Source organism: Trematosphaeria pertusa, assembly GCF_010094035.1.
Source record: "Trematosphaeria pertusa strain CBS 122368 unplaced genomic scaffold BU26scaffold_12, whole genome shotgun sequence".
In the NCBI taxonomy this organism is placed as follows: Eukaryota; Fungi; Ascomycota; class Dothideomycetes; order Pleosporales; family Trematosphaeriaceae; genus Trematosphaeria; species Trematosphaeria pertusa.
In genome coordinates this window covers 912807-939975 of record NW_022987223.1, presented here as the reverse complement: position 1 = coordinate 939975, position 27169 = coordinate 912807, and the positions used below count along the sequence as shown (strand labels likewise).

At 56.4% G+C, this 27169-nt stretch overlaps 11 protein-coding genes across 11 annotated transcripts; 6 read left to right on the top strand and 5 right to left on the bottom strand.

Annotated features, from left to right (window-relative positions):
* The first annotated feature begins 1033 nt into the window (after positions 1-1033).
* On the top strand, positions 1034-2733 carry BU26DRAFT_489866 (glycoside hydrolase family 43 protein). Its single transcript, XM_033826036.1, has 3 exons — positions 1034-1419; positions 1532-2159; positions 2216-2733. The coding sequence occupies exons 1-3, from the start codon at positions 1132-1134 to the stop codon at positions 2302-2304; spliced, it is 1005 nt and encodes a 334-aa protein (XP_033680632.1). The 5' UTR covers positions 1034-1131; the 3' UTR covers positions 2305-2733.
* A 591-nt stretch (positions 2734-3324) lies between these two features.
* On the top strand, positions 3325-6378 carry BU26DRAFT_542351 (phospholipase-like protein PldA). The gene is made up of 4 exons (XM_033831639.1): positions 3325-3729; positions 3787-3858; positions 3906-4010; positions 4065-6378. Exons 1-4 carry the CDS (start codon positions 3406-3408, stop codon positions 6099-6101), a joined length of 2538 nt encoding a protein of 845 aa, XP_033680631.1. The 5' UTR covers positions 3325-3405; the 3' UTR covers positions 6102-6378.
* Positions 6379-6738: 360 nt separating this feature from the next.
* On the bottom strand, positions 6739-7630 carry BU26DRAFT_522035 (uncharacterized protein). The gene is made up of 2 exons (XM_033829688.1): positions 7490-7630; positions 6739-7397 (listed from the first exon to the last, which is right to left on the bottom strand). The coding sequence occupies exon 2, from the start codon at positions 7337-7339 to the stop codon at positions 6842-6844; it is 498 nt and encodes a 165-aa protein (XP_033680630.1). The 5' UTR covers positions 7340-7397; positions 7490-7630; the 3' UTR covers positions 6739-6841.
* Positions 7631-10302: 2672 nt separating this feature from the next.
* Positions 10303-11465, bottom strand: BU26DRAFT_72120 (uncharacterized protein). The gene is made up of 2 exons (XM_033836273.1): positions 10416-11465; positions 10303-10358 (listed from the first exon to the last, which is right to left on the bottom strand). Exon 1 carries the CDS (start codon positions 11281-11283, stop codon positions 10681-10683), a length of 603 nt encoding a protein of 200 aa, XP_033680629.1. The 5' UTR covers positions 11284-11465; the 3' UTR covers positions 10303-10358; positions 10416-10680.
* A 3068-nt stretch (positions 11466-14533) lies between these two features.
* Positions 14534-15226, bottom strand: BU26DRAFT_72090 (uncharacterized protein). The gene has a single exon (XM_033836272.1). The coding sequence runs from the start codon at positions 15075-15077 to the stop codon at positions 14664-14666; it is 414 nt and encodes a 137-aa protein (XP_033680628.1). The 5' UTR covers positions 15078-15226; the 3' UTR covers positions 14534-14663.
* Positions 15227-16426: 1200 nt separating this feature from the next.
* On the top strand, positions 16427-18301 carry BU26DRAFT_553468 (uncharacterized protein). Its single transcript, XM_033832208.1, has 2 exons — positions 16427-17008; positions 17424-18301. Exons 1-2 carry the CDS (start codon positions 16603-16605, stop codon positions 17990-17992), a joined length of 975 nt encoding a protein of 324 aa, XP_033680627.1. The 5' UTR covers positions 16427-16602; the 3' UTR covers positions 17993-18301.
* BU26DRAFT_72070 (uncharacterized protein) lies at positions 18060-19472 on the bottom strand. The gene has a single exon (XM_033836270.1). The coding sequence runs from the start codon at positions 18986-18988 to the stop codon at positions 18128-18130; it is 861 nt and encodes a 286-aa protein (XP_033680626.1). The 5' UTR covers positions 18989-19472; the 3' UTR covers positions 18060-18127.
* On the top strand, positions 19246-21154 carry BU26DRAFT_72083 (trichome differentiation protein GL1). Its single transcript, XM_033836271.1, has 2 exons — positions 19246-19345; positions 19493-21154. The coding sequence occupies exon 2, from the start codon at positions 19649-19651 to the stop codon at positions 20876-20878; it is 1230 nt and encodes a 409-aa protein (XP_033680625.1). The 5' UTR covers positions 19246-19345; positions 19493-19648; the 3' UTR covers positions 20879-21154.
* Positions 21155-22458: 1304 nt separating this feature from the next.
* BU26DRAFT_522029 (uncharacterized protein) lies at positions 22459-22901 on the top strand. The gene has a single exon (XM_033829687.1). The coding sequence runs from the start codon at positions 22495-22497 to the stop codon at positions 22750-22752; it is 258 nt and encodes an 85-aa protein (XP_033680624.1). The 5' UTR covers positions 22459-22494; the 3' UTR covers positions 22753-22901.
* Positions 22842-23641, bottom strand: BU26DRAFT_72064 (uncharacterized protein). Its single transcript, XM_033836269.1, has one exon. The coding sequence runs from the start codon at positions 23567-23569 to the stop codon at positions 22931-22933; it is 639 nt and encodes a 212-aa protein (XP_033680623.1). The 5' UTR covers positions 23570-23641; the 3' UTR covers positions 22842-22930.
* A 241-nt stretch (positions 23642-23882) lies between these two features.
* On the top strand, positions 23883-26953 carry BU26DRAFT_462522 (uncharacterized protein). The gene is made up of 3 exons (XM_033825094.1): positions 23883-24116; positions 24607-25762; positions 25914-26953. The coding sequence occupies exons 1-3, from the start codon at positions 24039-24041 to the stop codon at positions 26657-26659; spliced, it is 1980 nt and encodes a 659-aa protein (XP_033680622.1). The 5' UTR covers positions 23883-24038; the 3' UTR covers positions 26660-26953.
* The last annotated feature ends 216 nt before the right edge of the window (positions 26954-27169 follow it).

Below are 27169 nucleotides of genomic sequence, written 5' to 3'. Positions count from 1 at the left end.
TCTGATAACGTTGCACCCAGTTCTCAAGGATATATGCTTACGGTGGCCTTGGCGGTCCTGTAGCACCAGGATGATGCTGGGGATACCGCCACGTCGCGCCCAACCAAAGCTATGCATCCTTAGCCATGGCTTATTTTCTATTGGCATACTTCGGGATGATTTTTCTGCACAGTGCTCGCTGACCCACGCCAGATAAATGTTCGTTTCAGAAGTACAGCTGACACTCTTTGCAATCCAATTAGCCGACAAGCATCATACATAACTCGACTAAGCAGCAAAACTATTCCCCGCATCCGAAAGCATCCAATTACCTATGTTCATATCATCCCATTTACACCAACGAATGCGGTGCACGTGGCGGACATTGGACAGCCAAGCTCGACTACGGGCCCCATCGAAAAACATTTGTCGGGAACACAAGTAATCTAGTCGCCAACCTTTGCGCACGAACGGAAGCGTCTACAAACGGATCAGTTTTCGCGCTGAAGCAAGGAGCATGGATGTAACGGTTGTTAAGACTCGGGTGGTTGAGCCAGCCCATATGGATTCTGACCAATGCAGCCAGATTCCACCTTAGAAAGCTTTTGGGGAGCCGAGAAGAAACACTTCGAAAATGCTACATGGGCTGAGGCTCAGGTCACACCGCCACGCCTGTTGCGCCCGTAGTGCCCGCTGCGCCCGCTGCGCCCGCTGCGCCGCCAATGAGCGGCCTGAATTTTGATGTGGTAATCGAATACTCTCTCTTCAATGGTGAACACCATGCCCACTTCAGTGTACGTATAGCCTCTTAACCCAAAGGCCTAACGACTATACGCCTAGTTTTACTAAGCCCCAATCAGGAATACGCCCCTGGTCCATGACCCCATTCGTACCATCGCGGAATTGCGGCGCCACGTCCCGCAGCCATCCCGCATGAGTATGCACAAACGAGCCTCTAGTATGAGCCTCTTACCCTCAGGGCTTACATGGCGCCATTGGCAACGGTTCTCGTGAGACTGGCAAGCCTTGTCATGGCGATGGGGCTTCTAAGTATAAACATCCCTCGTCCCCCGTGTTCTCGATGTGGCATACCTCAGAAGCACTCACATCCCTTACACATCTTACCCAACCTCATCTAGTACTCCACTCGGAATGATACGTAGTATCCTAGTCGGAGTCTTGTGTGGCATATCCGCTATCACAGCGTCTCCGGTCCTTCGAAAGCGAGACTTTCCGGATCCGGAACCGTGCACGGGGAACTGCTCATGGATTCACGATCCCAACATCTACAAGGACAGCAATACGTACTATCGTTTTTCGACATCGGGAAACATTGCCATTGCTACTGCGCCCTCCCTCACTGGCCCTTGGGAATACAAAGGTGCACTACTCGATAATGGGACCAAGATCATCGTCGACCCGCACGGGCAGGACATTTGGGTAAGCCTTTCACGCACTTCCGAGGAATAAATTCGACCCGCTCGACTTGTTTTCATTCAACTGAAGCGTCATTGCACACATGAGACCTCTTTTGCTAACCAATCGAACACAGGCACCAAACATCGCCAAGATAGGCGACATGTTCTACGCATACTATAGCGTCAGTACAATGGGCTCACAAGCTAGCCAAATCGGCGTCGCCACCTCCTCCAAACTGGACCCAGGCACCTGGATCGACCACGGCAGCTTCGGTCTCCCGCACTCCCAAAACTACAACCTTATCGACCCTGCCATCTTCCAGGATTCGGACAATGGGCCGTTATTTCTCACCTTCGGCTCCTACTGGAACGGAATCTACCAAACTCCCCTCGAAACCACTGATCTTATCAGTTACTCCAGCGGTGGTGGCGCCTCGTTGACGAACATTGTCCGCAACACGACCGTGGGCATGGATGTCGTGGAAGGTGCGATCATGTTCAAGTGGCAGACCAAGTACTACGTCTTTTTCTCTGCGGGGAACTGCTGCGCTGCGCCGCCGAATCTGCCGGCGCCGGGCCGCGAGTATCGCGTTATGGTGTGCCGCGCTGATCAGGTTACTGGACCCTTTAAGGACAAGGACGGGAAGGATTGCTTGGAGAGTGGAGGGACGCTGGTGCTTGGGAGCCACGGGGATGTGTATGCCCCTGGTGGACAGGGTGTTATGGTTGATGAGGGGAAGCCGGTTATGTATTATCACTATGGTAAGTCTGGAACCTCTTTTCCCTTGAGTGGTGGTGCCAGGGCGCTAATGAGACAGTGAAACCGAGCGTGGGGTACGCTGCGGACCAGTTCTTCTTCGGCTTCAACTACCTCGACTTCTCTTCCGGATGGCCGGTCGTAGTATGATGGATCTGGCTCCTATTTTCTTCTATTGAAGACTATTAGCAAGAGATGGAATATCTAGGTTGTTGAAGGGTACGGGTTTGAGTACGGGATCGGCGTGTACCGGCGCCGTCGTCTGGTGGCACCTCTTTCAAAGCGGGGTATCTCGTGGGCTGGCTTATTCGCTTAGAATTTTCATTTGGTGGGCTCCCTTAGGGTAATGAGGCAGACCATGGCGCGGCTTGTTTGTTTGGGACTTGTGGTGTTTTGGTTTGACTGGAAGGATACCCAGGGAATGTCACGGACTAACGACGTTACGATTGCATGCGATCACGGCTGTTCTGGGTATTTTCAGGATGTGGCACGTAAAGACTAGGCACACGGTGGGCGTTAACTGGAATGTTCTTTGCGTTCGGAGATCTTTGAGCAATAGTAGAAAAAGATGTCTGATAGAGATCGGTTTCTTTGGCGGCGGATTGGATATGCACCATGACGTGCCATTCATCCGCCCCGCCGGATCGCGCGAAAAGCTTGGGGAAGCTTGTCTGTGTACGTTGGCCAATTGCTCGAAGCTGAACCCCTTATGCATGCAATGTTCGGCAGGGCAAGGATCCGGGAACGGGCGGCTCTTTGGGGCTCTTTGGGGCTCTTGGGGGCTCTTGGGGGTTGGGGATTGACATGTGAAGAGAGGGAACTGGAGGGCCAGTCCAGCCCAGCGCGCATGCTGGCGCAACCTCGTCCATTATGCTTGCAAAAGCAAGGGGGCCCCGATATCTGCGATCCGCTTGCCTTATACTATTCAACGATAGTATAGATGAATATCAGCCCTAAGAGGGACCGTTGAATGTCGCGTGCCATTCCCTCACCCAAAACGTGTAGCGGGGTGCTTGGCATTACATCATCCGGCCCTTCCTCAAGTCACACCATCTCTGCCCACCAAGTATCGCGCGTCGTGAATACAGGTTTACGATCCGAACTGCGACCGCGCCAACTACAAAGCCGTGGGGAGTGGCTGCTCTTCTCCAATTGCTTTTCGCTTTGTGGCTATACCGCGTGCGCAGATTGCCCCGCATTCAGCCCTGCCACTCACCTTCCATTGACGCCTGAGCTTCTTCCGAACAAACAATGGCGGACGGCGCGCAAGCAGATGGCGCCGGCGAGAGCCACCACAGCCTCAAGGACAAGATGAAGCATCCATTCGGGCACCTGCGCGAGAAATTGAAGCATACCCACCTCCACGATGCCAAGATCGAAGCCACTCACATGAAGCACAAGGTCGGCAAGTTCGCCAATCTGTTCAACGCGAATCATCGACACGACGAGGAGCATGAGCAGAAGACGGATGAGAAGCGGAGTCGTGTGTGCGAGAATCATCGGTTTAACTCTTTTGCGCCGGGGAGGGATGGGAATCTGATCAAGTGGTATGTTGATGGGAGGGATTACTTTTGGGTAAGTGCGAGGGAGGGGCGGTGTTGGGGGACATGAAGGGTGCTAACAGGAGCTTAGGCTGTCTCGGAGGCGTTGGAAAGGGCGAAGGAGACCATTTATATTGAGGACTGGTGGCTTTCTCCCGAACTCGTAAGATCCTTGTGCTGCCGTTGGAGAAGGAGAAGCTTATGGGACAGTATTTGCGCCGGCCGCCGTTCTATAATCAGCCTTGGCGATTGGACATGCTCATCAAGAGGAAAGCCGAGGCTGGAGTCAAGATCTACATTATTGTGTACAAAGAGGTAAGCCAACCTCTAAAGGACTTTAGATCTGGTTCGTTGCTGATGTTCGCATAGGTCTCAGCAGCTCTTACTTGCAACAGCCAGCACACCAAGAAAGCGATCATGAGTCTCTGCCCCGAAGGAAAACCAGGCCACGGGAACATCAGAGTGGTGAGGCATCCCGACCACAACGTCTTGGAGAATGCCTCAGACATGACGTTCTATTGGGCGCACCACGAGAAGTTCATCATTATTGACTATGCGATGGCCTTCATTGGCGGTCTGGACCTTTGCTATGGGCGCTGGGACGAAAAGCAGCATCCGCTAGCTGATGTTCATCCTTCTGGTGTGCAGAACGAGATCTTCCCAGGCCAAGATTTTAACAACAACCGCATCATGGACTTCCAGAGTGTGGATGACTGGAAGTCAAATCAGCTCAGCAAAGCAGAGTACGGCCGCATGCCGTGGCACGACGTAGCAATGGGCGTCATTGGGCCGTGCGTGTACGACATCGCGGAACACTTCGTTCTTCGCTGGAACTTCTGCAAGCGGGACAAGTACAAGCGCGATAGCCGGTACGATTGGATTACCCTAGAGGGGCGAGAAGGTGACGACGAGGATCTTATCGGCGTCCAGAGACCTAAGTTCCCGGTTGGCGACTACGTACATCATCCGCTCAGCCCACTGAGTACGAAGAATCTCGACAACCGCGGAACGGTTCATGCTCAAATAGTGCGCAGTAGCGCGGACTGGAGTAGCGGTATTCTTCCCGCTGAACACAGCATCCAAACCGCATACTGTGACTTGATCCGGAATGCTGAGCACTACGTCTACATCGAGAATCAGTTCTTCATCACTGCCACTGGCGAGAATCAGAGTCCCATCCACAACCAGATCGGAAAGGCTATCGTAGATGCTGTGGTCCGAGCAGGCAAAGAAGGCCGCAAGTTTAGGGTCATCATCATCATTCCTGCTATTCCTGGATTCGCAGGCGATCTTCGAGAGGACGCAGCAACTGGTACCAGGGCTATCATGGACTATCAGTATAAGAGCATATGCCGAGGAAAGGACAGCATTTTTGGGCAGATCGAAGCGAAAGGTGTTAATCCGCGAAACCACATCTTCTGCTTCAATCTCCGCTCGTACGACCGCCTGAACGTCACGACGAAGCTTAAGGAGCAGGAGAAGCAATCGGGCATGAAGTACAAGGAGCTTCAGCAAGCTGAAGAAGAGGAACTTGAAGCTCCAGCGGACGATGGCCAAGCCGCGCGAGACCGCGCAGCGCAGATGAGGCACAAGTTCCGCGCGGATGAGCAGGACGTGGGACTGGGCGACCAAGGGGGTATTATCGATCCGGACTCCATCGCGGACGACGCTATGCTCACGGAAAAGAAACCCAGCACCGAGTCCTGGGAGGGCGACCCCGAAGAAGAGAAGGAAAACTTCTTCCAAGAAGAACTCTACGTACACGCAAAAGTTTGCATTGTCGATGACAAATATGCCATCTGCGGTTCCTCCAACATCAACGACCGCTCGCAGCTGGGCTTTCACGACTCCGAGCTCTCCATCGTCATGGAAGACACGGACAAGATCGACATCACTATGGATGGCAAGCCCTACCGCGCCTCCCGCCTCGCCCACGATCTCCGCAGCATACTCTGGCGCGAGCACCTTGGCCTCATCCCACCCCAAACCCTCGACGGAACCGACGACCCCAACGCGCAACCCCCCGGCGACGACTCCCCCAACGACACACTCCCCGGCCCGGAAAAGGACTTCGTTACAGACCCGCTCGCCGATAAGCTCTGGGACGAGTGGTGTAATCGCGCGTCCACCAACACGCACGTCTTCCGCGACTTGTTCCACGCTGATCCTGATGACGAGATATTGACGTTCGATGACTACGATAGCTTTACCCCGCATCCGAAGACGGATAAGGATCACAAGCAGGGACATTTGTATGACAATGATAGGCCGGTCAAGGAGGTGAGGGAGCAGTTGGATCGCATTAGGGGGCATTTGGTTTGGATGCCCTTGAAGTTTTTGGAGAATGCGGAGATGGCGGAGAAGGGGCTGCAGGTCAATGCGTATACGGAGAGTATTTATACGTGAGGAAAGTAATGGGAGCTGGGAACTGAGGACTGAGGTACTGGGAACTGGGAAGCTTGGATTCCGGAGTGGTTGTTTGGGTATCAAGCATCCTTTTGAGGGCGGGCTTCGCTGCTGGCTGGTCTAGCGGACTCATAGGTAGGGAGATGGACCTTGGATGTGTCACTCTCGTAGTGTTTATTTCTTAATTTATTCTTGTGCTTCGTATCGGTTCACCACTCAATTGTATCTATGGTCATCTCATCCCATTCTTTCAAGGATCATGTACCGTCTGGAAGGCTTTTGAAATAGCTTACTTCCGAGTGATGGTGAACGATGAGAAATTCCGCGTGAAGAAGCTTGGATATCGTACGACTAATCCTACAAAACAGGTCGAGATTCGGCATTTGCTTGTACTGTATTAAGATCATGGCGACGCTCAGGCGCGCTGTGATCGGGCGGGAATCTGATGAACGGAGATCAAGCGTTCCTCGCGCAAGTAGGTACAGCAAGCAAGCACATTTTAGGCCATCCATCCACCCAACTTCCCTCTCCATGGACGAGTAGTGTACTTCAGGCAGCTATCTATCTGCACAGCACGAGTATACATCATATGAATGAGCGATTATCGCAGAAAAAATGGCTGTAAGAAAGCAAAGGGCTTCGGATTTCCTTGACGCAGTGTAGCCCAACTAGTGAACGAACTTCCCGAGTCGTTTGTTTATAAGGATGAGGGGAGGGTTTAATGTCTAGAGTGTGTAATTTTACAACTCCTTATCTATATCCAACACTCCCTCTGAGCGAAGATATTCAAGACATCCATCCATCAAGATGCGTTTCGCTCTCTCCACCCTCACTGCCATCCTCGCCGGCGTCAGCGCCAGCGTCGCCATGGGCACAGCACTCCCCTCCGACGAACCTTCAGCTTTCGAAGCGTGGTGCATCGGGCAAGGTGGTAAGCCACCCCTTCCTTCTCCCTCCCTCCTACAAACCAACACAGTCCTCCACTCCTTCACTTCTATAGTTGTATGTGGCTGGTAATAAATATTGACGCCGCATGCGCAGAGCCGGGCGAGCCGAACCATGCGGACGCTTGCTGCGGCGGCTTGAAGTGTGTTTGTGGGGATCTGCTGTGTACGTGCGGACAGCGGCCGACGTGAGGGGAGTGTTGAGCGGGGCAGGCTGGGCTGGGCTGGAGTGTAGGCGGCATTTTCGCTTTTCCGCAGTCGGTGGGCTTGAGCTTGGGCTACGGGAAGGGGCATGGGTAGGAGACGTGCAGTGCAGTGGTAGTGTGACGTCGCTCGTTCTTCCGTAGATGATCTTCGTGTGAGAAGTTAGTATATCTGCGCTTATTGAGGGACGCGAAAGGGGAGTTGCATCGTTATAGTGTTTCGAAAGAAAGAAATACTCACCTCCTTGGCTCTGAGCTGTTCTTTTGCGCTGCAATGCTGCACGTTCAACTGCTTTGCTTTCCTAACCTTTCACTGTAGCGGTACCATGCCTTGCTGCCGTCCGGTCAGTCAGTCAGTGGAGGGAGGGAGTGCACATTCGACTGGAGAGAATCTTCGTCGTCAGCCGCGAAGACGAGCAGAAGAGGACGCATACCGTTCTGGCCGAGGGATGGTGCTCCGTTTCTGTGCCCCTTATCTCTTCGGTTGCCATTCGCACGCTCGCTATGCTAGTTCCGCAGACCTCTAGTTTTGCTTCGACAGGTGATGGTGCGGGAGAGTGGGAGTGAAGCCTGACGATAGGAGTAGATGGTTGCTGTTACAGTCAGTAGTCGTGCGCTGTTTCTCTCGTGTAAGTGTCTCGTCGTCCCCTCGATTCCCTTGGAGAACCCGTCTCGCGCAGGACAAGCCTACCATTCCTCTCGTTACTCAACCTCTGAAGACGGCGATCGCACGATCAATGTGCTACTTCGTATCGGAGGAAGAGCTAGCCAGAACATCACTTAGCCGCCATCGCGCCTTCCTCGCGTTTATCTGCCCACGGTTCCCAGCGATGCCTCTTGGTCTCTTGCGACTCAGGGCCTTTCCCCTCCCAGTGACGAACGACCGCCCTCAGCTACGTCAAGGGACTCTGTATTCCGCACTCGTCGCGCTTTGACGCTTCAAGGCATCCGCTGTCTCAGAGGTGCCGCTCACTCACCCCGTTAGAGGCGCACTGCCGGCCTTACGACGCGTATCTCGTGGGGTCCCTGTCCTGCGGCATGAACGGGTGTGAGATCGATCGGGTCGGTCCGCTTCCGCGCGAAAGAAGCTGCCATCTCGACTCAGTGGGCTGGCGGATGCACGCACAGATATAACATCGTGTTGGTGTTACCTTTGGTAGGGATGTTCGCATAGGGATCGCATAGGGAAAGCGCGAGCTGGCATGTTTGCTTCGGTAGAGTAGCTGCCGGTCGAGCGTGTGAGCGGGTGGGTTTCTCGTTGTTAGGAGATCGGACTGCGTGCCAGTAGGGAGGAAGTTCGTAATTGCTGTGTGTATAGAGGGATGCTGGGGGAAATCGGCGAAGGAGAGGCTGCGAGGAGACGTCGCAGTACGCTTACAGTGTGCTGTGCTGATCAGAGAAGGCCCCACCTGCTTGTTCTGTCTGTATGGGAGCACTGAGCGACCGCTGTCGCGCTGCTCATTCTCTGTACTTCGATCTCAGATGGAGCAGCATGGCCTTGACTTCCTCGACATGGAGCAGCGTTCAGACTGTCTGAGCCTTGGATGTGCACACGTTCAACGAGCCGGCTTCAGAGCGTACGTAATGCATCCTGAAGCTTCCCGTATGCTGTGCGCTCTCTAATGTGCAGCAAGTGCATCTCGGAGAGCCTTGTTTCATTCGCAAGAGTCTCCTCTATTTCGTAGGACGGCTTTCATTGTTGCAAATCGACACTAAGGCTTGTGCGTCTGGACGAGGAGATGGATCTCGAGGTGACAGAACAGAGTTGAGCAACAATCATTCGAAAACCGGCCCATTCGAAGGAACTGGGCGCGAAACGCAGAAACAGAAGAAAGCACTCGCAGTGCCGAAGACCGCGCCCTGTTGCTGCTCGCTGCTTTCTGCTCTCAGTGTGGGAAAGATCTGCTCGGAATAGAGCCGAGCAATGCAAGAAGCTCCACCATCCGGAGTAGATAGCGAAGTCTACCGTCGACACTGCCTGATTGACCGTTTGTCGGTTCTCCTTCCGACAAAAAGGAAAAACCGACATCGGAAGCTCGAAACGGGCCCCTGGAAGCCGGCAAACGTGCCCATAGCCATGGCTTGTTGATGGCGACAGCAACAGCGACATTGAACGCCTTGCCTCACCGCGCAGTTCAAACTCAACCTCGCGGCCTCGCGAAGGGCCAAACGGCTTGCCAGCGAGTCGTGAAGTCGCCGCGCCCCACGCACAGCACCGCACAGCAGCCGCCTACGACTCAGATGCCTATCAAGATCGTAGATCCGCGCGATTCAGCTCGCTGGATCCTTCCTCCTCCCTCGCACACCTGCGATCCAGCAATCCGTCACCTCATCCGTAAAGCAGAGCTGGTGACGACCCACATCGCCGAACTATCAGCGCAGCTATTTCCTATCTCAGCAGCAGTTGCATACATGGACCTGAGCCTAGCTAGTCCCGCTGTCGCATCACAAGAGCCGCCCATCTGCCGGGCGCCTTGTCGCCACTCTATTCAAGTACTGATCGCCTTCGGCCGAAGGACTTGCTTCGAGCTGAAGACAAGGCAAAGCGAAAAAAAAAAGAGGTGTGCGTGTCGGGCTGCCAACGAAACGACACGCGATGCGAGCCGGACCAGCCGATCAATCTTCCGTTCAGCTCTCCACAATAACGTCCTTTCAAGGCTGGAAATGTCGGACGAGGAAATAGGACACGCCTATCAGAATAGAGTTTACCTGCTGCGACCGAAGGGGAAATGAACGTTGGGTAGCAAATGGTGCAGGAGGACGATGTGATAGGATACTTCTCGCTTACCAATTCCTCATGCATTGCGCAGCGCAGCGTTGGGGATAGTCGTTCCGCGAATCAGGAGCCGGCTGCATCTTGCCTCCACAAGCCTTTCCAGCTCTTGTGTGTCCTCGCCGCAACGCAGTTTTTGTGACATACAGAATGCGGAATTCATTCAACAGCTATCTGTATCCCTACCCTGCTTCAGCCTTCTCGCAAGAGCCCTGTTGACTGGTTAGTAATCCCACCAGTACACCGACCGTCGGGTCTTCTTGCTTGCAGGCGCAACGCCACTCGCCTGCCTCAACACCACGCGCGCGCCGAACCTTCCGCTGCAAACCCGGGCAGGCTTAAAGCGATGTTAGGTGTTGGCTCCCATCACGCAAGGCACCTTAGCAGTACTCGCCTCATCCGTCTCGGAAACCTGCAGCTTGCCCTAAGAATAGCTGTGTGCGAATCCGAACTGCATTCCCCCACGGCCGTCATCCTCCATACCCGCTGCCCATCCGAACCCACCCGCGCCGAATCAGGACATCGGTCTATAACGTCGGTGTTATCGTGGGCCCTGGAGCAGGTTAAGCCGCCGCAAGTATTGTACTAGCCACGCGTGCGCGGCATACACGAGCGCCCCGGAAAGATCGACGACGCCGTTGGCTGCAATAAGCGTTGTGTCAGACGTCGCGTGGCCTGCAGGTAAGCAATTCTTCGTGTCTTGTGTAAAGCTGTATTGGACGGTTGTTGGACTGAGCAGGGGAGGGAGAGCCCGGGAGTAGGGGCTTGGGTTCCTGTTGAGGGGTCCGCTCGGTAAATAATGCTTGCTGCTGAGCGTTGGCGCTGGGGCCGAGGCCGACGACCTTGCTGTGAGGTGAGATTCGTGCTTCAGGAGAACGAGCAAAGCAGGGTCGCCGGCGATGGGCGGCTAGGGGAGGCCGGCGAGCGAAAAGCGCCGTGATGATGAGTTGGGGATGATGTTTTGTTCGGGAAATTTCCCTGTCGATGAAGTCCAGTGCCTGTCCTGCGTTCGTGTTCATGCAGAGTGCTGCTGCTTGCAGAATCGCAGGGTATGAAACATTTCGGGTATATGCAAGTCGATGGAAAAGTAGGGCAAAGTAGGATGCGTGTGTGACGGGGGAACTAATATAATTATATTGCTTGCAATCTGACCAGTCGACGAAATTTCCTCTTGTGGAGCGTATTGGGGTGCGGCCCATGGCTTTGGAGAGGACCGCGCCGTGGCAGCGTGGGTAGTGACGACCGTTTGCGGAACGGAGCATCTGTCCCGCATGAATTTGCTGAAATGAGGGCACTGTTTACCCGCTGTGACTTCAACAACGGTCCTTCGTGAACCATTCTGCTCGCCGTGATGACGAGTAAACGCGATCTATATTCAGAACGACTGGTCTGTTCGGTCGAGGTCCTGGGGATGTCCTTGAAGCTGGAATATACCTCCCGGTAGTCGTGCGAGCCATAAGGAGGACTTTCCTTGGCGAGCACTGCTATTTTCGTATACTACAATCAAGGTCCCTATAGTTGCGCACCGGCAACGTCGCGGCATCGATACTCTGGAACGCCTGTCCATAGCTCTACCGGTGGGCGGGTAGCTCCGTGAAGTGGGCATGGGCTGGACCCTGTGCGGACTCTAGTTCAGAGCTCGAATGTTCGTAAAGTCCCTTTGATCACGCGTCCGCATTCGTGGAAGAAGCCATGCGTAGGAGAGCTCGAGAGCCCAGGGCGGATGGTGCTCGCAGTAACTGTTGGCGGGGAACAGCACCTCGTGATGTCTCGGGCTCTGAATGGCGTTCCTCCATGTTAGTGGCACGGTCAGGGCTGTCAGGAGAGAGCATGAGAGGCAAACAGGGCCTGGCGACACGGCTGTCACTGCATCAGCAGTTGCGCCTTTTCGTGTGGAGGATGGCGAACAGGTGCGCAAACGGTCGACAGAGGTCATGGCTCTCGGAATAGATGTCTCAGCCTAGTCCCTGATTAGCAGAGCAGGAAGTCCGAGGGTGAACAGTGCTTGGGAGGGTACGGCTTAGAATGCTGGTGCTTTGAGATCCTTGAGCACCATACGTCCAGGTGTAGGGCATGCTGTTTCCCTAAGCTTCTGGTAGGCGTGGGGTGCTTAGCATTGCTGCCGGGCCGATAGAAGCATACGCTGATCCTTCTCACGACCGAGATCGCTCTTCAGGGCGAAAGCCACTTCTCGCGCCTTGTTGCTCACGGCTGTAGCAGCAGGTGGTCATCCACAAAGCGAGCCTGTCTACTGCATGCTGGAGTGAGCGCCTCGTAAAGCCACCACACCGTCAACCTGCTAACTCGAGGAGTGCAAATTGATCTCGTGAGAACAGTGATTCTCCAGATCGTGAGCCGTGTCTGAAGCCGCGCAATGCATCTAACGAACCCCAGCTGTTTCCTACAAGGGCATCAGCCGTCAACGTGGCTTCGCTCTAGCCACGAGCGCTCAGTTAATAAAGTGTTGATTCGCTGCGTGAAGCCCTTCGGCCGGAACTTTCAAAGGGATTTCGACCTCTCCTGATCACTAAATGCTCTGAGTGTACTCCCGCATGACCGAGCGTCAACGCCTCTACAAGCGACAAGAAAATGTTAAAATCCTAGGCAACGGTATGGAACAGGCTCCGGGTGACGGAAAGCTTTGAGGGCGTTGAGTCCGGGCCCGTCTCCGATCTCAAAAGGGGTGAGTATCTCAAAGCGATCTCAGCGATGGGCACTAGTTTGACGGACGCTTGGTACGCTACGCACGCAATGAGCAATGGGCTCCCTTAGAGCGACGTTACGGCGCCCCTGAAACCGGCTGCTTAGCGCCTTGTAGCCGTGGGTCCGATTTACGTGGCAGTTGCACTCACCGAATCGACTGCATTAGTGACCCGTTTGAGGCCTTTTCAAGCTGAAGAGGGGGAAACAGACGCACTGGGGCGCCATGGGCCTCCAAAAGGAAGTGATCTGATCGTGAGAGGACAAATGCGGGTGCCAGTGCTGCAGCTGGTGTGGTGGAAGTGACCAACGACTGGTGGCCGCTTGCCGTTATACGCAGCTACGGCGATCGCTCGCTCCACCGACTTTCCCAACGCACGCCGCTGAATCGGCTTCGATCGGTCGCATAACTAGTGCCTGATCTCTGAGGCTAGTTGGATGCTTTTGGCGTGACGAGTGTTGCGTGCCCTTACCTATCACCGCTTGACCTGCAGGTGCAGAAGGATCTCTGCTCGGTGACAACGAAGCGGCGAATGCTATACGGGATTTTGATAGTGGAGTGTGGCCTGTTGTACGTCCACTGCTGTGAGTAGAGTCGAGACGGCCATGCAACTGCAAATAGCGAAGCGTCACTGAAGTCTAGGGCGCTGATTCGCGGCTCCCGTGAGCAGACTGAGGCAGATTCTGCGCGCCTTGCAGATTGAAGGGGAGGCGGACGCCCCATCGAGCCCATCAAGGTCGCAGCTCGTCCAGCTCTTCGCACCACCAAAGCTTATGGTGATGCGGTCTCGATGGCCCATACATGTCGTTCACATTGGCTCAGCGATGCGCGCGGCGAAATCGCCAGAAAGGGAAATGCTAGAAACAGTATTTGTCAAGACGCTTTCTCCAGCTGGAAAGGGTCTCTTGGACGGGAAGAAAGTGAGTGGAAGAGCCGTCAACGGCGCCAGCTGAACAGCACTGCTCATCTGAGGGTTCCAGCCAGCCGTCTAGCGGGCACAACCGTACAGCGCGGTTCATTCGCGCCGCGCACAGCTGCCGCTCTCGCTCCAACATGTTGAATCGTAGGCATGCTGGGCGCGTGGCTAGTCCAGGGCCATCCGAAATCCAATAACAAGGCCAACCAATTCGGTGATGTCGGCGAGGTCAAGCCGCTTCCCAGATACTGCAAAAGCTTGGCAATTGGCCAATCGCAAAGGAGCGCCACACCAAACGGGAAGGCGCGTATCTGGGCGTTGCTGAGTAGTGCGAAGCGTGTGACATTCGGGAATACTTAGATACGATCAACCGGCGCAGCGCTTTCCGAGCATCTTCGGCTTGGAAGAGGATCGAGCGATGCAGCACAAGGGGATAGGCATGCTGGAGGTGTGGTTCCGGTTAGGCGCAGAAAAAAATCCACTTGACGCGGCCGCACGATGAACGCTGGACGCCCAAGGTTTTGCAGCCTTGGCAAGGAGCCTGAAACCATAAGTTTGTCGTCAGCTGTGGGTCGAGGCGTCGTGTTGCTTTTCGCCCTGTTTGACGGGAGGGGAGGATGGAAAGGGGGCAGCATCGCCTCGCATTGGAGTGGGGCGCGCGGATCCGATTCGCGTGATTCAGATCTAAACGGCCAGGGTGCTGTATCTTGCTCGGATTGCGGCCGACTAACAGGCGCAGATCAAGTGCGCCGCACAAGAGCTGCATGCAGAGCAGCCAAAAGGCTCTGAGGCGAGTCAGAAGAGCGCTCAACGACGGCCGGTGTTTTATCGCCCGCGCGGTGCAGCGGTCTGCTGTGCTTCGTACTTCGTAGGTCGACCACGGGCGAGCTGTGAGTGCTCAACCCAAGGGCAGCCGTCCGCCTGTGAAACGCTCCCAGCGCTGAGGTCAGAACGGGCCACTGCGTCATCGGCGGACGTCGGTATGGGCGCCGGATGCCGCTGTCAAAGCAGTGAGCCCCGAAGCATCAGCGCGCAAAAGCACGGCGCCGCACGCTGTCGATGAAAGCGCTAGCTACTGACTGCCCTTTGCGGTCACGGGAAATAGGGGGCGCACGCTGTTCGTGCAGCAGGCTGGCGGGAAGATGAAGGGCTGGCAAGCCCGACGGCACCATTGGCTCGGGGTGGGTGCGGGATGCGCTCGGTAATCTCAAATCTACGGGCGATCGGTCCTGGGGGCCCCTGTACCCTGCCCTTCTCCAGCCGCCTTTTCTTTTTTGCGAGCACCTGCAACACGCTGTTCGTGATCCGCTGCCTGTGTCGAGTGCTCCACGATCTCGACCTCTGATCCGTCGGGCGGGCCCTTGTCGTCGAAAAGGGGAGGCCTGCTGCTTCTGCGACGCCGGCTGCGGAGTGCAGCCTCCACAGGCTGCGATTTGCATTGGCCTCGCTCACCCTCGCTCTCCGATGGGACTTGCCGCTATTGAGAGGATGGAACATGCCGTCAATGTATTCCACGACACGGATTCAGGAGCGGAAAAGCAAAAGAGACGTCGCGCACTTCGTGTTCATCGAGACTCACTGCATCCACGCGTGGACGTCGCCGACGTGCTCCGTTGCACAGCACAGAGGTCCTGCCGCCGTCTTCACCACCACAGCCGTTTTCGTTACCTTCGGGTCGGGGCCTCGCTGGCTGGCCGTCCTGGCCTGTCGGGTCAAGGGGCGCTGGATGGCGGCGCGTTAGAGTTTGGCGGGGTTGAGACAACAACACACTTGCAAGGAACAGCTTGACATGTTGCGCCAATCTTGTCTCTGAAGCGGGCACTTCCTCCCGCGCAAATCCTGCTCTATGCACACTTCGAGCATGAGGCGTTTCCTTGCTTGAGCAATCAAACCACTGCTCCTGCTCCGTCCGTACATACCTATGCTGTTCTTGCTGGGAAGAGAGGCGGTCGCATTCGACCAACTGGAGTCTGTTTGCGCAGGGTATTCGGGCTGGGCTCCTCGCGGCACCCACATTCGGCTTTGCAGCGTCTGAAGACCGAACCCGCGGTGAGATGCAAAGTTCCAAGGTTCTGTGCCCTCCGAGGAATTTCGGTCGTCTGCGACAATTGAACGTGGTCGTACGGAACCGCAAAAAGCAGCATCTATTGGCTCATGCCATCCTGGGCGCATTCCACACAATTAAACATTGTGCCGGAGGGCTAAATACTGCTCAGACATGGCAGTGGCTACAGCATGAGCCACACACTGGATCGCTGGAACCACCGTTAGTCCCAGCATGCGGGAACTGCAGCATGGACTCGGGTGTGTGTTTTTGTTCTGCCTGAACCCAGTCGCGGCTGACGCGCAGGCACGCAGCCATAGAGAGGTAATCGACCGGGATTTTCAGCCTTTGGTTGCACAGGCTGCTCCGTCAGAGAAGAAGCGTTGACCGTCTGAAATGACATTCTGTGCTCCGCCGGCGCATCGCAAGTCACCGATCACGACGGCCAAAAGGATTGCCCCCCACTCCGAGTTCCAGCTGGCGCAAGGGATGTCAACCGCTGCCAGGGACGCATACGATGCCTCTGGCGCATCCAGAGCGCTCCGCGACGGGCGCCGCCCGGTCATTTAACCGCATGACACTCGCTCAACGAAGGACATGCCGCCAGCACACGCTGACGAGGCTCCTCGGACCTTGCCTGTTAGGACAGGTTGAACTTTTCTCCGGGCCCGAAGAGGGATCGGCTTTGGCGGCCGTTGACGTGCAAGCGATACTGTAGTGAACAGGATGCGCCGGAGGGACGGGATTGGTTTGGGCACAAGTGGACGGCGACACTGCTCGATCCATGTCGGCCCGCATGCACGAGGTCGTTTTGAGAAGGCTGCGGAGGGGAAGCCCAGGTGACGAAACAGCAAGCCAAACAGCAGGTGCCCTGGTGGTTGGGATCCGGTGGAGTGTCTGTAGGACACTGACTCGGAACCATGGCGACAGGCGAGAGCGGTTCAACGCTTGCCCCGGCAAGTTGGGAGCGGGCTTGGCTGCTTGCGGGAAGCGTAGACGAGCGCTCAGCCAGCGGCAGCGCGAGTGGCGCGGCCGCCAACAGGCTGGAACTGTGCGACCCCAGATGTCAGCCACAAGTGGTGCAGGCCGTGGTCCGCTGGTCGGGGACCCCGCTGCCTCACTTGATATTGCCCGACCCGGGTGCATTCTCCCTGAATACACGCTGCCTCTGCCGACAGTGTATCGCGTGGGATGGGGGTGGAGCGTCGCTATTTTTGCAGCGCGCGCATGGCAGCCGGAGGGGAGTGCGAAGGGAGGCAGACGGCGCCAGCAACGATGGCGTAATCATTGGCCAGCACGCTGGATGGCCATCCGGAGCGGCTCTTTGTATGTATGTACATGTAGGTGCGTGATGCATGGTTCCGACGATGCCGATCCGATACGGGCCAGGAGCACGCATCGAGCAACTCCGCTGGCAGCCGGCGCTCGTCAACCGTGTCCGCATTCGATCACGGGTGCTGGATCTCGCGGCAACGACGAGTTGGCGATGGCGGTGCGTGTCACTAGTTCAGAGTTGGGGCAAAACGTCCTGGCGTCCCGTCGCTGTGCCAAACGGGGTCTCGTCATCGCCCAAAAGGGGAGCCCATTCGGCCAGGCGCGCTAGCAGGGGGGTATTTGTGTTTACACAGACGGCGCCCATTGGCTGCGGCCGCTGACTAAGGCGTTTGGCCATTCCGACGCGGTGGATGCACGCCAGCGCACCCGCTGCTTTCGCCTTGCGGCCCGGTTGATCGGTGTCCAGCCAAGTGCCAGTCCAGTCCCCCAACGGCCGCCCTGCGACGCCGCGGCGGCAGCAGCAGCAGCAGAGGCAGCAGTCGAAACAGAGTCGCATTCTCGAGGCACGCGCGAGCAGAGCCGTGTGCGGAGGACTGCGCGGTACGGTGCCGGCTGAGACGTGAGGCTCAAGGCACCGCAGCAGGCTGGCCGAAGCAGGACATCATACACCCATGGATGGCTCGAAAAGGAGGACTGACTGCCGCCAAGACACACCTCGCCGACCTCTCGTTCCTCCCTGTCCACCGTCTCGATGATCGCTATCTGGACGCTCGGTCCGTCCTCAAGCCTCAGCGCCGTTTGATCGACCGCCGCCCTGTGTCGAAACCGCAACGAGCGAGTGGTGACGCTGCTGCAACTGCAACGTGCATCGCCATGGACGAGCGCTTGCCCTCCATTTCATGTCTGCGCCGACGAAGGCGTGAGTTCAGGGCACGGCGAGCGCGTCCTGTCAGGCTGGCCGCCTATTCTTGGTCCGTCTGGGTGCTACAAGGGGCCGGACCAGGCCCGCAGACGCGTTTTGCGGCGATAATCTAGGTGACGCTGGGCGGGCGGAGGCTCACGCGGAGGTGCACATTCCCGACCGGGACGTGCAGGCCACATCCATGGTCCCGCTCGACATTGGCCTCCATCCAGGATTGCGGAACACTGAGCACGCCCGCAACACAGTTGTCAATAAATCGAGCTGATGACCAGGGCCGACGAGGCCGCGAGGGCGAGCGGCCGCGAAATGAAGCTCATCGCGCCTCGACCCCGGACCCTGGCGGCTGTCGTCCTTGCGGCGGGCTGAAGCGCTGCTGGGGGCGTGTCTGGTTTTACACTGGCATGGGAGGGGAAGGGCACGACACCGACCGAGTGGGGGTATTCGTGAGCGAGCGCCGTGACTGATGTACCCTGGAGCGCCTCGTCGCGCGCACCGCCATATGAATCGGCGGCCAAACCGCCAGGGGCCCCCCGGCAGCGCCGCCTACTGTATGTACTGGGGCGCGAGCCAGGCTGCGCGAGACGGCCGCGGGGGAGTGGCTGTTGCAAGGGGGCCCAATTCACCAGTGCGGGAAAAGAAGCGTTTGCGAGCGACGACTTCATTTTTCCCGCACAGAGACGGCCCAGCGAGCGCCAAAAAGCCATGCTACGATGTGCAACAAGGTAGAGCACAGATTCCGACGATCTGGTCCACCAAACTGGGAACAAGCTGGACAAGCCTGTGCAGCCAGCACGGAGCCATACTGTTAGGGTGCCGTCGAGAGCAGATACATTATTAGTCCCGGCCCATCGCGCTGTTCCATCGCACAAGCGCACGCATCCGTCACTCGTCAGGGCCTCACCTCGTCTCCGGATCGTCCAGTCAGCGCCAGCGCCATTTTGCAGGTGTGGGCTCCCAGCTAAAGTCCTCGAGCGCCGCATGACGCCCCCGGCTCCCATTTGAGCATCCACTCTCACCACTGCCTTACCCGCATCTCTCAAAACCAGAGGCCTCTGCACCCTATCCCTCCCGACCAAGTCAATACCTCCTCGCTCCCCTGGCGCCCGCATCGACTACGCTACCGTTGCCCGCGCCGTTGATATATACTCTTCAGGAACCCGCCGCCACCTGTCTCGCATCTTACCGCTGGTTCAGTTCCCCAGCCGTCGACATCGCACCTGACATCGGCTGTACCAGACTCAGAGTGCAGCTCTTCCGAACCGTGGTTGTCTGCCCCCATATCTTCCACCATACAAGCAAGGTACGCAACTGTCACATATATCAAGCCATCTATACCTCGACACTGCTGCTTCAATCGTCTCGACTTTCCTGTCTCGTCTCGTGCAATTTAAATTCTTCTTTTAAAAATAAACCCTTCTACCCTCACATCGCATTGCTATATAAGAATCTCTTCTTTGCATTTGTTTGTACGCTCTCTTCCTTCCCTGCACTTGCACGCTTCCCGAGACCGAGCAGTCACTTCGTGCCCCTGCGTGCGAAATGACGACTCTGTGTCTACAGCCCACCACGCTCTGGTAGCCATAGAATGGAACCACGACTGACAGTCTACGCAGCGCGCAACGGCCGAGCACAACGCTCAAGTCGTCCCCGTCACTGAATATCTGCAAACAACGTCAGTAACGCGACGTCCGGTGCCGCCTGGTGGTGCTATCCAACTCATCACGGATTTTGAACACCAACATCCGTATCAAGAGCTTCCTTTCTACAGCATGGTTGCTCACCGCCGCGGCCCTTGGTCGCAGCACGAAGACCGCTGGCTCATTGACCTGGTTAGCCGTAACGGGCCGCACAACTGGGTCCGCATCTCCCAGGAAATCGGCTCTCGTTCCCCGAAGCAATGCCGGGAACGGTATCACCAAAACCTCAAGCCGTCGCTTAATCATGAGCCCATCACTCCTGAAGAGGGAGAATTGATTGAGAAGCTGGTAGCCGAGATGGGTAAGAGGTGGGCTGAGATTGCGCGACGACTTAAAGGACGCAGCGACAACGCAGTCAAGAACTGGTGGAACGGCGGCCAGAACCGACGGAAGCGCAATCCTGAGCAGCAAGATCAGCGCGGCCACCAGCAGATGCATCCATCTCAGCCTGCCTACCACTACCCGTCCATGGCTCAGACAGTGCCTCACCAAGAGGACGAGACTCCCTCGCACATGCCGCACCACCTCCCCCCGTATCCTCAATCGCGCCGAGCATCGTTGAACCCTCCGATGCACTCGCCGCGTGTGCTCAAGCTTCCCCAGCCTCAGGGCTTCGAGCCATATCCCGGGTCGCGACCGCCGCCCCTCCAACTCCACTCATACAACTCCCGAGGACGAGGTTTCGAGACGCCTATGCCATCACCTTCTGGCTACTCCATAGTCTCGGCAGATGGTGCGCCTTCTCTAATTACGGACACGGGCTCAGAGTCCCGCTCACCGCGCGGAGCAGCCTCACCTCTCGATATCACTCTCGCGCCTTTAGTTGGCGGCAGAGACGAGCGCAGGAACTCATGCACTCGCTATCTGCCTCAGACAGGCTTCGCGGTTGAGGACGATGACCATACTGTCTACGACCCATACAGAAGGCGGGGCTCTGTGCAGCTGCCTCCACTCCGCACTGAGCCTCTCGCACCGACGCCTGCTTTCAGGGAACCAGACTATAAGCCGCACTACAGGCCTGAGAGACCCCAGCTGCTCACCGAGCCGGCTACTCAGCTTGTACACCATCATGGTCTCCCTCATTCTGCGCCACTGTCAGAGCAACGGCCGTTGCCTCCTTTCCACACGCTCGCCGAGCCCGGCCGAGTCCCGCTGCCTTCGCCTACGACCGCAAGCCCGTCATCAAGGCAGCTTCCATCGCCTTTTGCGCGCCCCACGCAACCGACTGAGACACGGAGCGCGCCTGTTTCGCCTCGGGAAAAGGCTCAGGATTCTAGGATGGACCTGAAGAACCTCGTGTAAACTCCGTCACGAGGCTCTGCACCACTAGCCTGAGGCTCTAGGGCGTCACACCAGCGGTGCAGTCTCGCACTTTCGCGCTTCTTATCCCCTTCTTCTTGTTCATAAGCACCTTCAAACCTACTTTGTTAATGATCGGCCTTCACTACGGACATTTTGTCTCATCTCATCATCTGGTCTCACTCTCGCTGGAAGGCTTTCTCTTCTGCAACTACCAAAACGGGACTGGGACATTGGGCTCCTAGTCATGACGGCCGCCGAGATACCCACCATGTAAGGACTACGGAAAAAGGTACTCTGGGCGGAGGATCTTTCTTCATCATTATTATCACGCTTCTGCTCTTGTTGTTTCATAGCGGGCTGGACTGGGACACCGTGAGGGATCGGGTCTACTGTCAGGCGTTCTACCGGACTTGGAGTTTCAATGGAGGCTACGTGCCTGCTGTGGGCTTGGGTACCGCGTTAATGATGGATCTCTCTGTGTTCGAATCTACTGTCGATGCCATACTCAAAGCTTTAATACCCCGAAGCGATTAACACATCGCAATCAATCAATGAACGCATCTACTTGCGCAACCACATATCGCATCTTACTCTCCCTGCTTCTCTCTCATCTGATCCTCCCGAGCCAAATGCCGATAATGCCATGGCCGAGGCAGCACTTACGTGTTAGCACCCCCATGATTGGCCCTATCGCACGTCCCATCAAGCATCTAAAACCTCAACACAAATCCCCTGCAGCAGCGGGCAAACCGGCGTATGTACAGTACCAGAGAAGCATCCTGCCCCAGGTGTTTCGTAGCATGCCTACTAAGGCAGGGGCACCGTCGACAAAGCGCCGGGTAAGACGTACGCTATCCCTGCATCGTGCGAGAGTTCTCAGTTCAAAACAAACGGCGGCCGGATGTGGATTTCAGATCCCCATCGCATTACTTGCTGCGGAGCAAGGTTCGCGCCGGTGTTGTGGGCAAGGGAGGCTGAACTGCGGTTCTGCGCGTCGCGCCGTCGAAACAGAAATGCATGACACACGGCTATTGCGAAGCTCGCAAAGTCTAAAGGCGCAATTCGCATATGTCCATATGCAGACTTCAGGGACGACCCAGAAAATGTTCTGGCGCTTCGCTCTGCACACCTCCTTCGCGCCCCGTCGTGAAGCGCCTGGCTGCGCTGAGCAAGCTGCACATGTGGATACACGCAACCCTCACGGCCACGCCGAAACGCTGCCCCGAGATGTCGCCGCACAAAAGAGCCCAGTCCAGTCCAGTCCAGTCAGCTCTTGTCGGTCCTGTCTCGCTTCGAATCGCATCGCTTCGAATCTCGCGGCGCCTCGGACTCGCATCGCGGAGAACGATTCCCCGGCCGCCAAAAACGTGGTGGGCGGCTACGTGCCACGTGTGGGCAGCTGGGCCTCATCCGTTGCGCCGCATCCTCGCATGCAGCACGCACCGCCGTCGTATTTCCCACGAACCCATGCCATGCATGCGTGCTACAGGCCTGTTACAGTATCGCAGGCCTCGTATTCGCACTATAAAACTAGCAGCGAATTGCCCTGAAGGGACGACGCTCTGCGCGATTCGTTGCGGAGGGCATCGTCGTTATGTACGGTATTAGTAAATGCTATGCATGCATGGCCCCCAAGCGAGGCAGATCGGGGGCGTTGGGAGGAGGGTGCGGAAGGATCGAGCCGTGGTGCTTTGCTTAACGTGGATTATTTTTTTTGGGCCTACCTTGGCCTCTCGGTTGAGGGCGCGCGCGTGGGAAAGAAAGGGTTGATTAGTTGGTTGGTTGGTTTGTTAGTTAGCGGTGGCTCTCACTACCTACTACTGTACTGGGCTGGGGCGTTAGGGTTTTGGGGCTGTTGGTGGAAAGGGGCATAGTGTACGCTTGTGCATGGATAGAGGCCGTTGGTAAGGCGGCAGGCTAGTGGGTGCTGACTATGATATCTAGATGTTTACTTTGTCGGAGCCCTCTTGCGAGCGGTCGATATATCGATTTCTTTGGAGCAGGTTTCACGGGCGAGCTGAGGGTTGCTGTGTGTAGGGATCACGCGCATGGTCAATTCGCGCCTCGGCCTGTGCTTGCGGCTTCAAGCCTACGCACGTAGGCGCAAGAGGGAAAATTTTCTTTCCGCCGACAGGCGTGAACATGCGTTGTGCGCAGTGCGCAGTGCGCAGTGCAGGGTCGACCGACCGGCCACACGTCGTTCGTAATACGCACGTTCCCCCCTACCCCGTACCCAGCAGGAAGGGCAAGCGAGCTGCGTAGACGGAGCTCCGGTACAGATTTCGCACGTTGCGCGTGCGGTGTGCGAGCGCGCAGCGTGCTCCGTGTTGCAATCGGCAGCTGTTCGCCATCCAGGCCAAGTTTAGAAAACCGCGTGGCCGGACGGACGTCTGGGCAAAAAGCAGCGAAAACGCAACAGAGCGGCACGCCCGTTGGCGACCCCTTGCCGTGGGATTTGGCGAACCCACCGCTGTGTTTCCAACTTCCTGTTTCGTTGGGCGAGCATCGGACGGGTAGGGGTCGGAGGTAGGGGTTTGTTTGGTGAGGTGATTGGGACGGAGCCGGCAGGGAAGGGGTGCGCGCTCGCTTACAGGCTAAATGGAAGAGACACGTTGTCGGGTGCCCACCATGGACGCCCCTCGCGCAGCAAGAGAGCCTCGTATTACGCTGTCTTGCGGGGGATGTGAGCATATCTTTTCTACTGAGGGCAGTTTTCTCGCAGATTTATGTATATAAGCAGCCTCGTTGGGAGGTTGGACGGGGGTGCACCTCGTGGCCTATGCAAGCCATTGCAGCGAGAGACTCAAAATAGCCCACATCCTGCTCTTACTGAAACATCAACGGCGCGGCATGACTATGCGAAATAGGTCTGATTCGTCCAATGGCCTTTAGCCGGATGCCAACCCCCATCTTACCTGGACGATGCCGTTGGTCACGTGCATTAGCTTGCGCCGAGCTGGCGTCGATCAAACGACATGCCGAGCCGCATCATCCATCACCATCCCATCACGACTGCAGCCGGACGCGGCCGGGATAGCCATCCGCTTTTCTGATCCTCCTTCTCGTTTCGTTGCATATGCCTCGCGTTCGTATTGTTCCCATGTTCGTATTTTAACGGTCCGCCGAGGCGCATTTGAAGGGTTTGGTGGGGCGCGTGGGGATGTCGTCACAGCCGCCGTACGCCCCGGATCAGGCTGCGTTGGACACCCGTGCCAGGCCGTGGAATCTGGCGTTTAGGGTAAGTTGCTTATATCACGTGTTTCACCTGTGCCCTCCGTCGATGCTCTCGGAGGGTTGTCCCAAGGGGGAAATTCCGGATATCAAGGCTTAGTCTGCCTCACCATCACACCCTATCCCCACCGTCAGATGGCTCACTCATCATTACGGGATCATGGGCATGTTGGCTTCTTTGCCCGGTCGCCAACTTCCCTGAAGCCTGCTGAGGGATGAGGGCTACCCCGTCTGAGGATTACCCGCACATCAACGGTACATGGCTTTCCACGTCCGATGCAACAGCCATCGGACCGTTTCTGGGACGAAAGGGCCAATGAGGTAGCGTCATGCGGATTGCGCTGTCTACCTGGCTTCAATCCTCGACACCTAATCAAGGTATTGCGTCGTGCGTGGAAGAGGTGTGGAGGCTTGGAGGCGATATCTTCTCATCAACCCAGTAGACGAGTTGGGGCCAGACTGCTTTTCTCGAGCCATAGTGCTGACTGCAATGACAGACACAAAGAGACGTGGGCCTCCTCATACCCATCAACTATCACAGCGTGCCAGCGGTATCCTTGAGCGCGGCCTGCTTCAGCAATAAGCAGTATGAGGACACTGCTTTTCAGAAGTGCTTCTCGAATCTGCTAGCGGTTGGGTTTGAAAGATTTCTCGTCGACGTATACTGGGATGCCGGACGCTCGCAATGGAGTCTGTGCCCCGTGGAGGTACCGCCTTCTGGTGCGAATGTACAAACCTCCACTGCCGGAGGGATAACTCCCTCTTATCCGTCGGAGACTGGGAGCGTAGCTCGTGCCGCAAGAGAATTACTGCTTCCCACGGTGCTACCGGAGGCTGGAGGCGCTACAGTGAGACGTCGGCAAGATGAATCTGTCTCTGGGTCAACATCAAGTCCGGAACCCTCCGGCACTTCGACCACGGACGAGCCGTCGACGGCGTCAAGTTCATTGGTAGCCTCCTCGACAACAAGCGCAGGGCCGTCAGCTACCGTCATAAGCTTCCCCATGACCAATGGAGAACAATTACTGCAGATCGGAGACTACAATTGCACATCCACGATAACCTTGGACCTCCTGACAGCCATCCATGAAGCCTTCCTGGATGCTACATCAACCACCACGGATGCATCTATCACGTTCTTGATTCTCAACATTCATGCAGCCGCATCATGGGCAGCGCCGAACAATGCAGCACAACAGCCTAGCTCAAATCAACTGCCCAGTGGGGCAAGTCTGAGCAATGTCATCAACGGCAATCTGTCGGACGAACTCTACACGCCACAGAAACTGCAGACCGAGCGTGCGAATCTGAACCACTCATGGTTCGACGTTCCGTCGACCAACTTTCCAGCCAAAGGTTATTTCGGGACGCCAAAGGACTCCTCGGGGGATCTAGTTACCAACGACGGATGGCCGACAGAAGCATATATGGAGTTCAAAGAGTTGCATAGGCTGATTCTGGGTTTTGGGACCATTGATCCCCAGATGCAGGACTATAACACTTCGACTGAAGGCGATACCATTTTTGGCCAAGGTACATTAAGCTCCTTTCAAGATGTCACATTTAGCACAGACGGCAGCATATCGTCCGGCTGCCTTTTCAACCCCTCCGAGGAATCCATAACGGCGACTACAAACTCTTCTTGGGCCATAGGTACGTATATTGCAGTACACATATCAGCATGTCTTAGTCTGGATTTGGGAAGCTGCTCTCTAAGGCGTTTAATGGTCTGAAAACGGACCTACATGCTGCTCTTCCACTTTGCCCCCTTAAACATCAGACATTGCCTAACGTGTCTTCGTAGCGTCGGCACCCAACCCCACTATCAGCGCCACTCCCGATCTCCTAGCCCTCATTCCGTCCATCGCCAACCTGACATCCTGCGGTTTCTCCCCGTTACTCAACGCCACCCTCTCAAACGCGACCGCGGACGAGAACCCACTCCCCTACGCCGCCTTCGTGAACTCGCATCTCTGGTCGTGGGCGCCTGGCGAACCCCTCAATGCGACCTCAACCGACGATGGCAGCACTAAGAATCGTTGCGCAGTCATCACTACCTCGCCCTATCCCGGCCGTTGGCGGGTAGCAGACTGCGGCGAACGCCACCGCATCGCCTGCCAAGATACCTCCGCTCCCTACCGCTGGGAGCTCTCCTCCGCCAGCATGACCTACAACGACGGCGGCTACGACTCCGCCTGCCCGAGCGGCCTCACATTCAGCGTCCCGCACACCGCGCTCGAAAACGTACACCTACTCTCCGCCCTTCTTTCCTCGTCCTCCTCCCACACAGACCCCGTCTACATCAACCTAAACAGTCTCCAAGTAGCCGATTGCTGGGCCACGGGCGTGAACGGCAGCTGTCCGTACCTACCACCGACGGATAAGAACCAGACGCGCGTCGTGGTGGTGCCGACTATAGCAGCGGTTATTATCTTTGTGCTCGCGGCGCTGACGTTTTTCGTTAAGTGTGCGGCGAATCGCAGGGAGGATAAGAGGGGCCGGAGGAGGAGGATGGCTGGCGGTTGGGAGTATGAAGGCGTGCCTAGTTAGTTGAAGGGGGTGTGTGATGAGACTTGTGGTTCTAGTCCTGGGATGGATTGTTGTTAGAAGAAGGTACATTGCGGGAGTATTATATGATGGCAAGTAGAGGATTAATGTATAAGATCTGGCTTAATGACTAGAAATCGGAGGTACATGGCTTCCTCTCTCTGGGAAGAGGCGGCGTTCTTGGAAGGCACGCAACTGTATCAGTCTTCATATGTATATGTATGTCTAAGCTCTCGCGTGTCTGCATCGTACTAAGGGGCTGATACCGCGGAATGTAATATCTAATCAAGGAATTGCTCGTTATCCGCTATGCAAAACACCAGCGCAGCTTTAGCCCTCCTTAAGCTATTTAACTTTTTTTTCTACCTCAAGAGTTTTTAGCGCTATATATACGGCTTCGGCGCAGATGTAGCCTTCACGCGGAATGTAAGCCCATGAGTGCCGTGGCGGATGAGGAGTTTAGCTACAAACACCGCGTGCGCCGCGATGTGACGGGCCGGGAAGAGGGTGGAA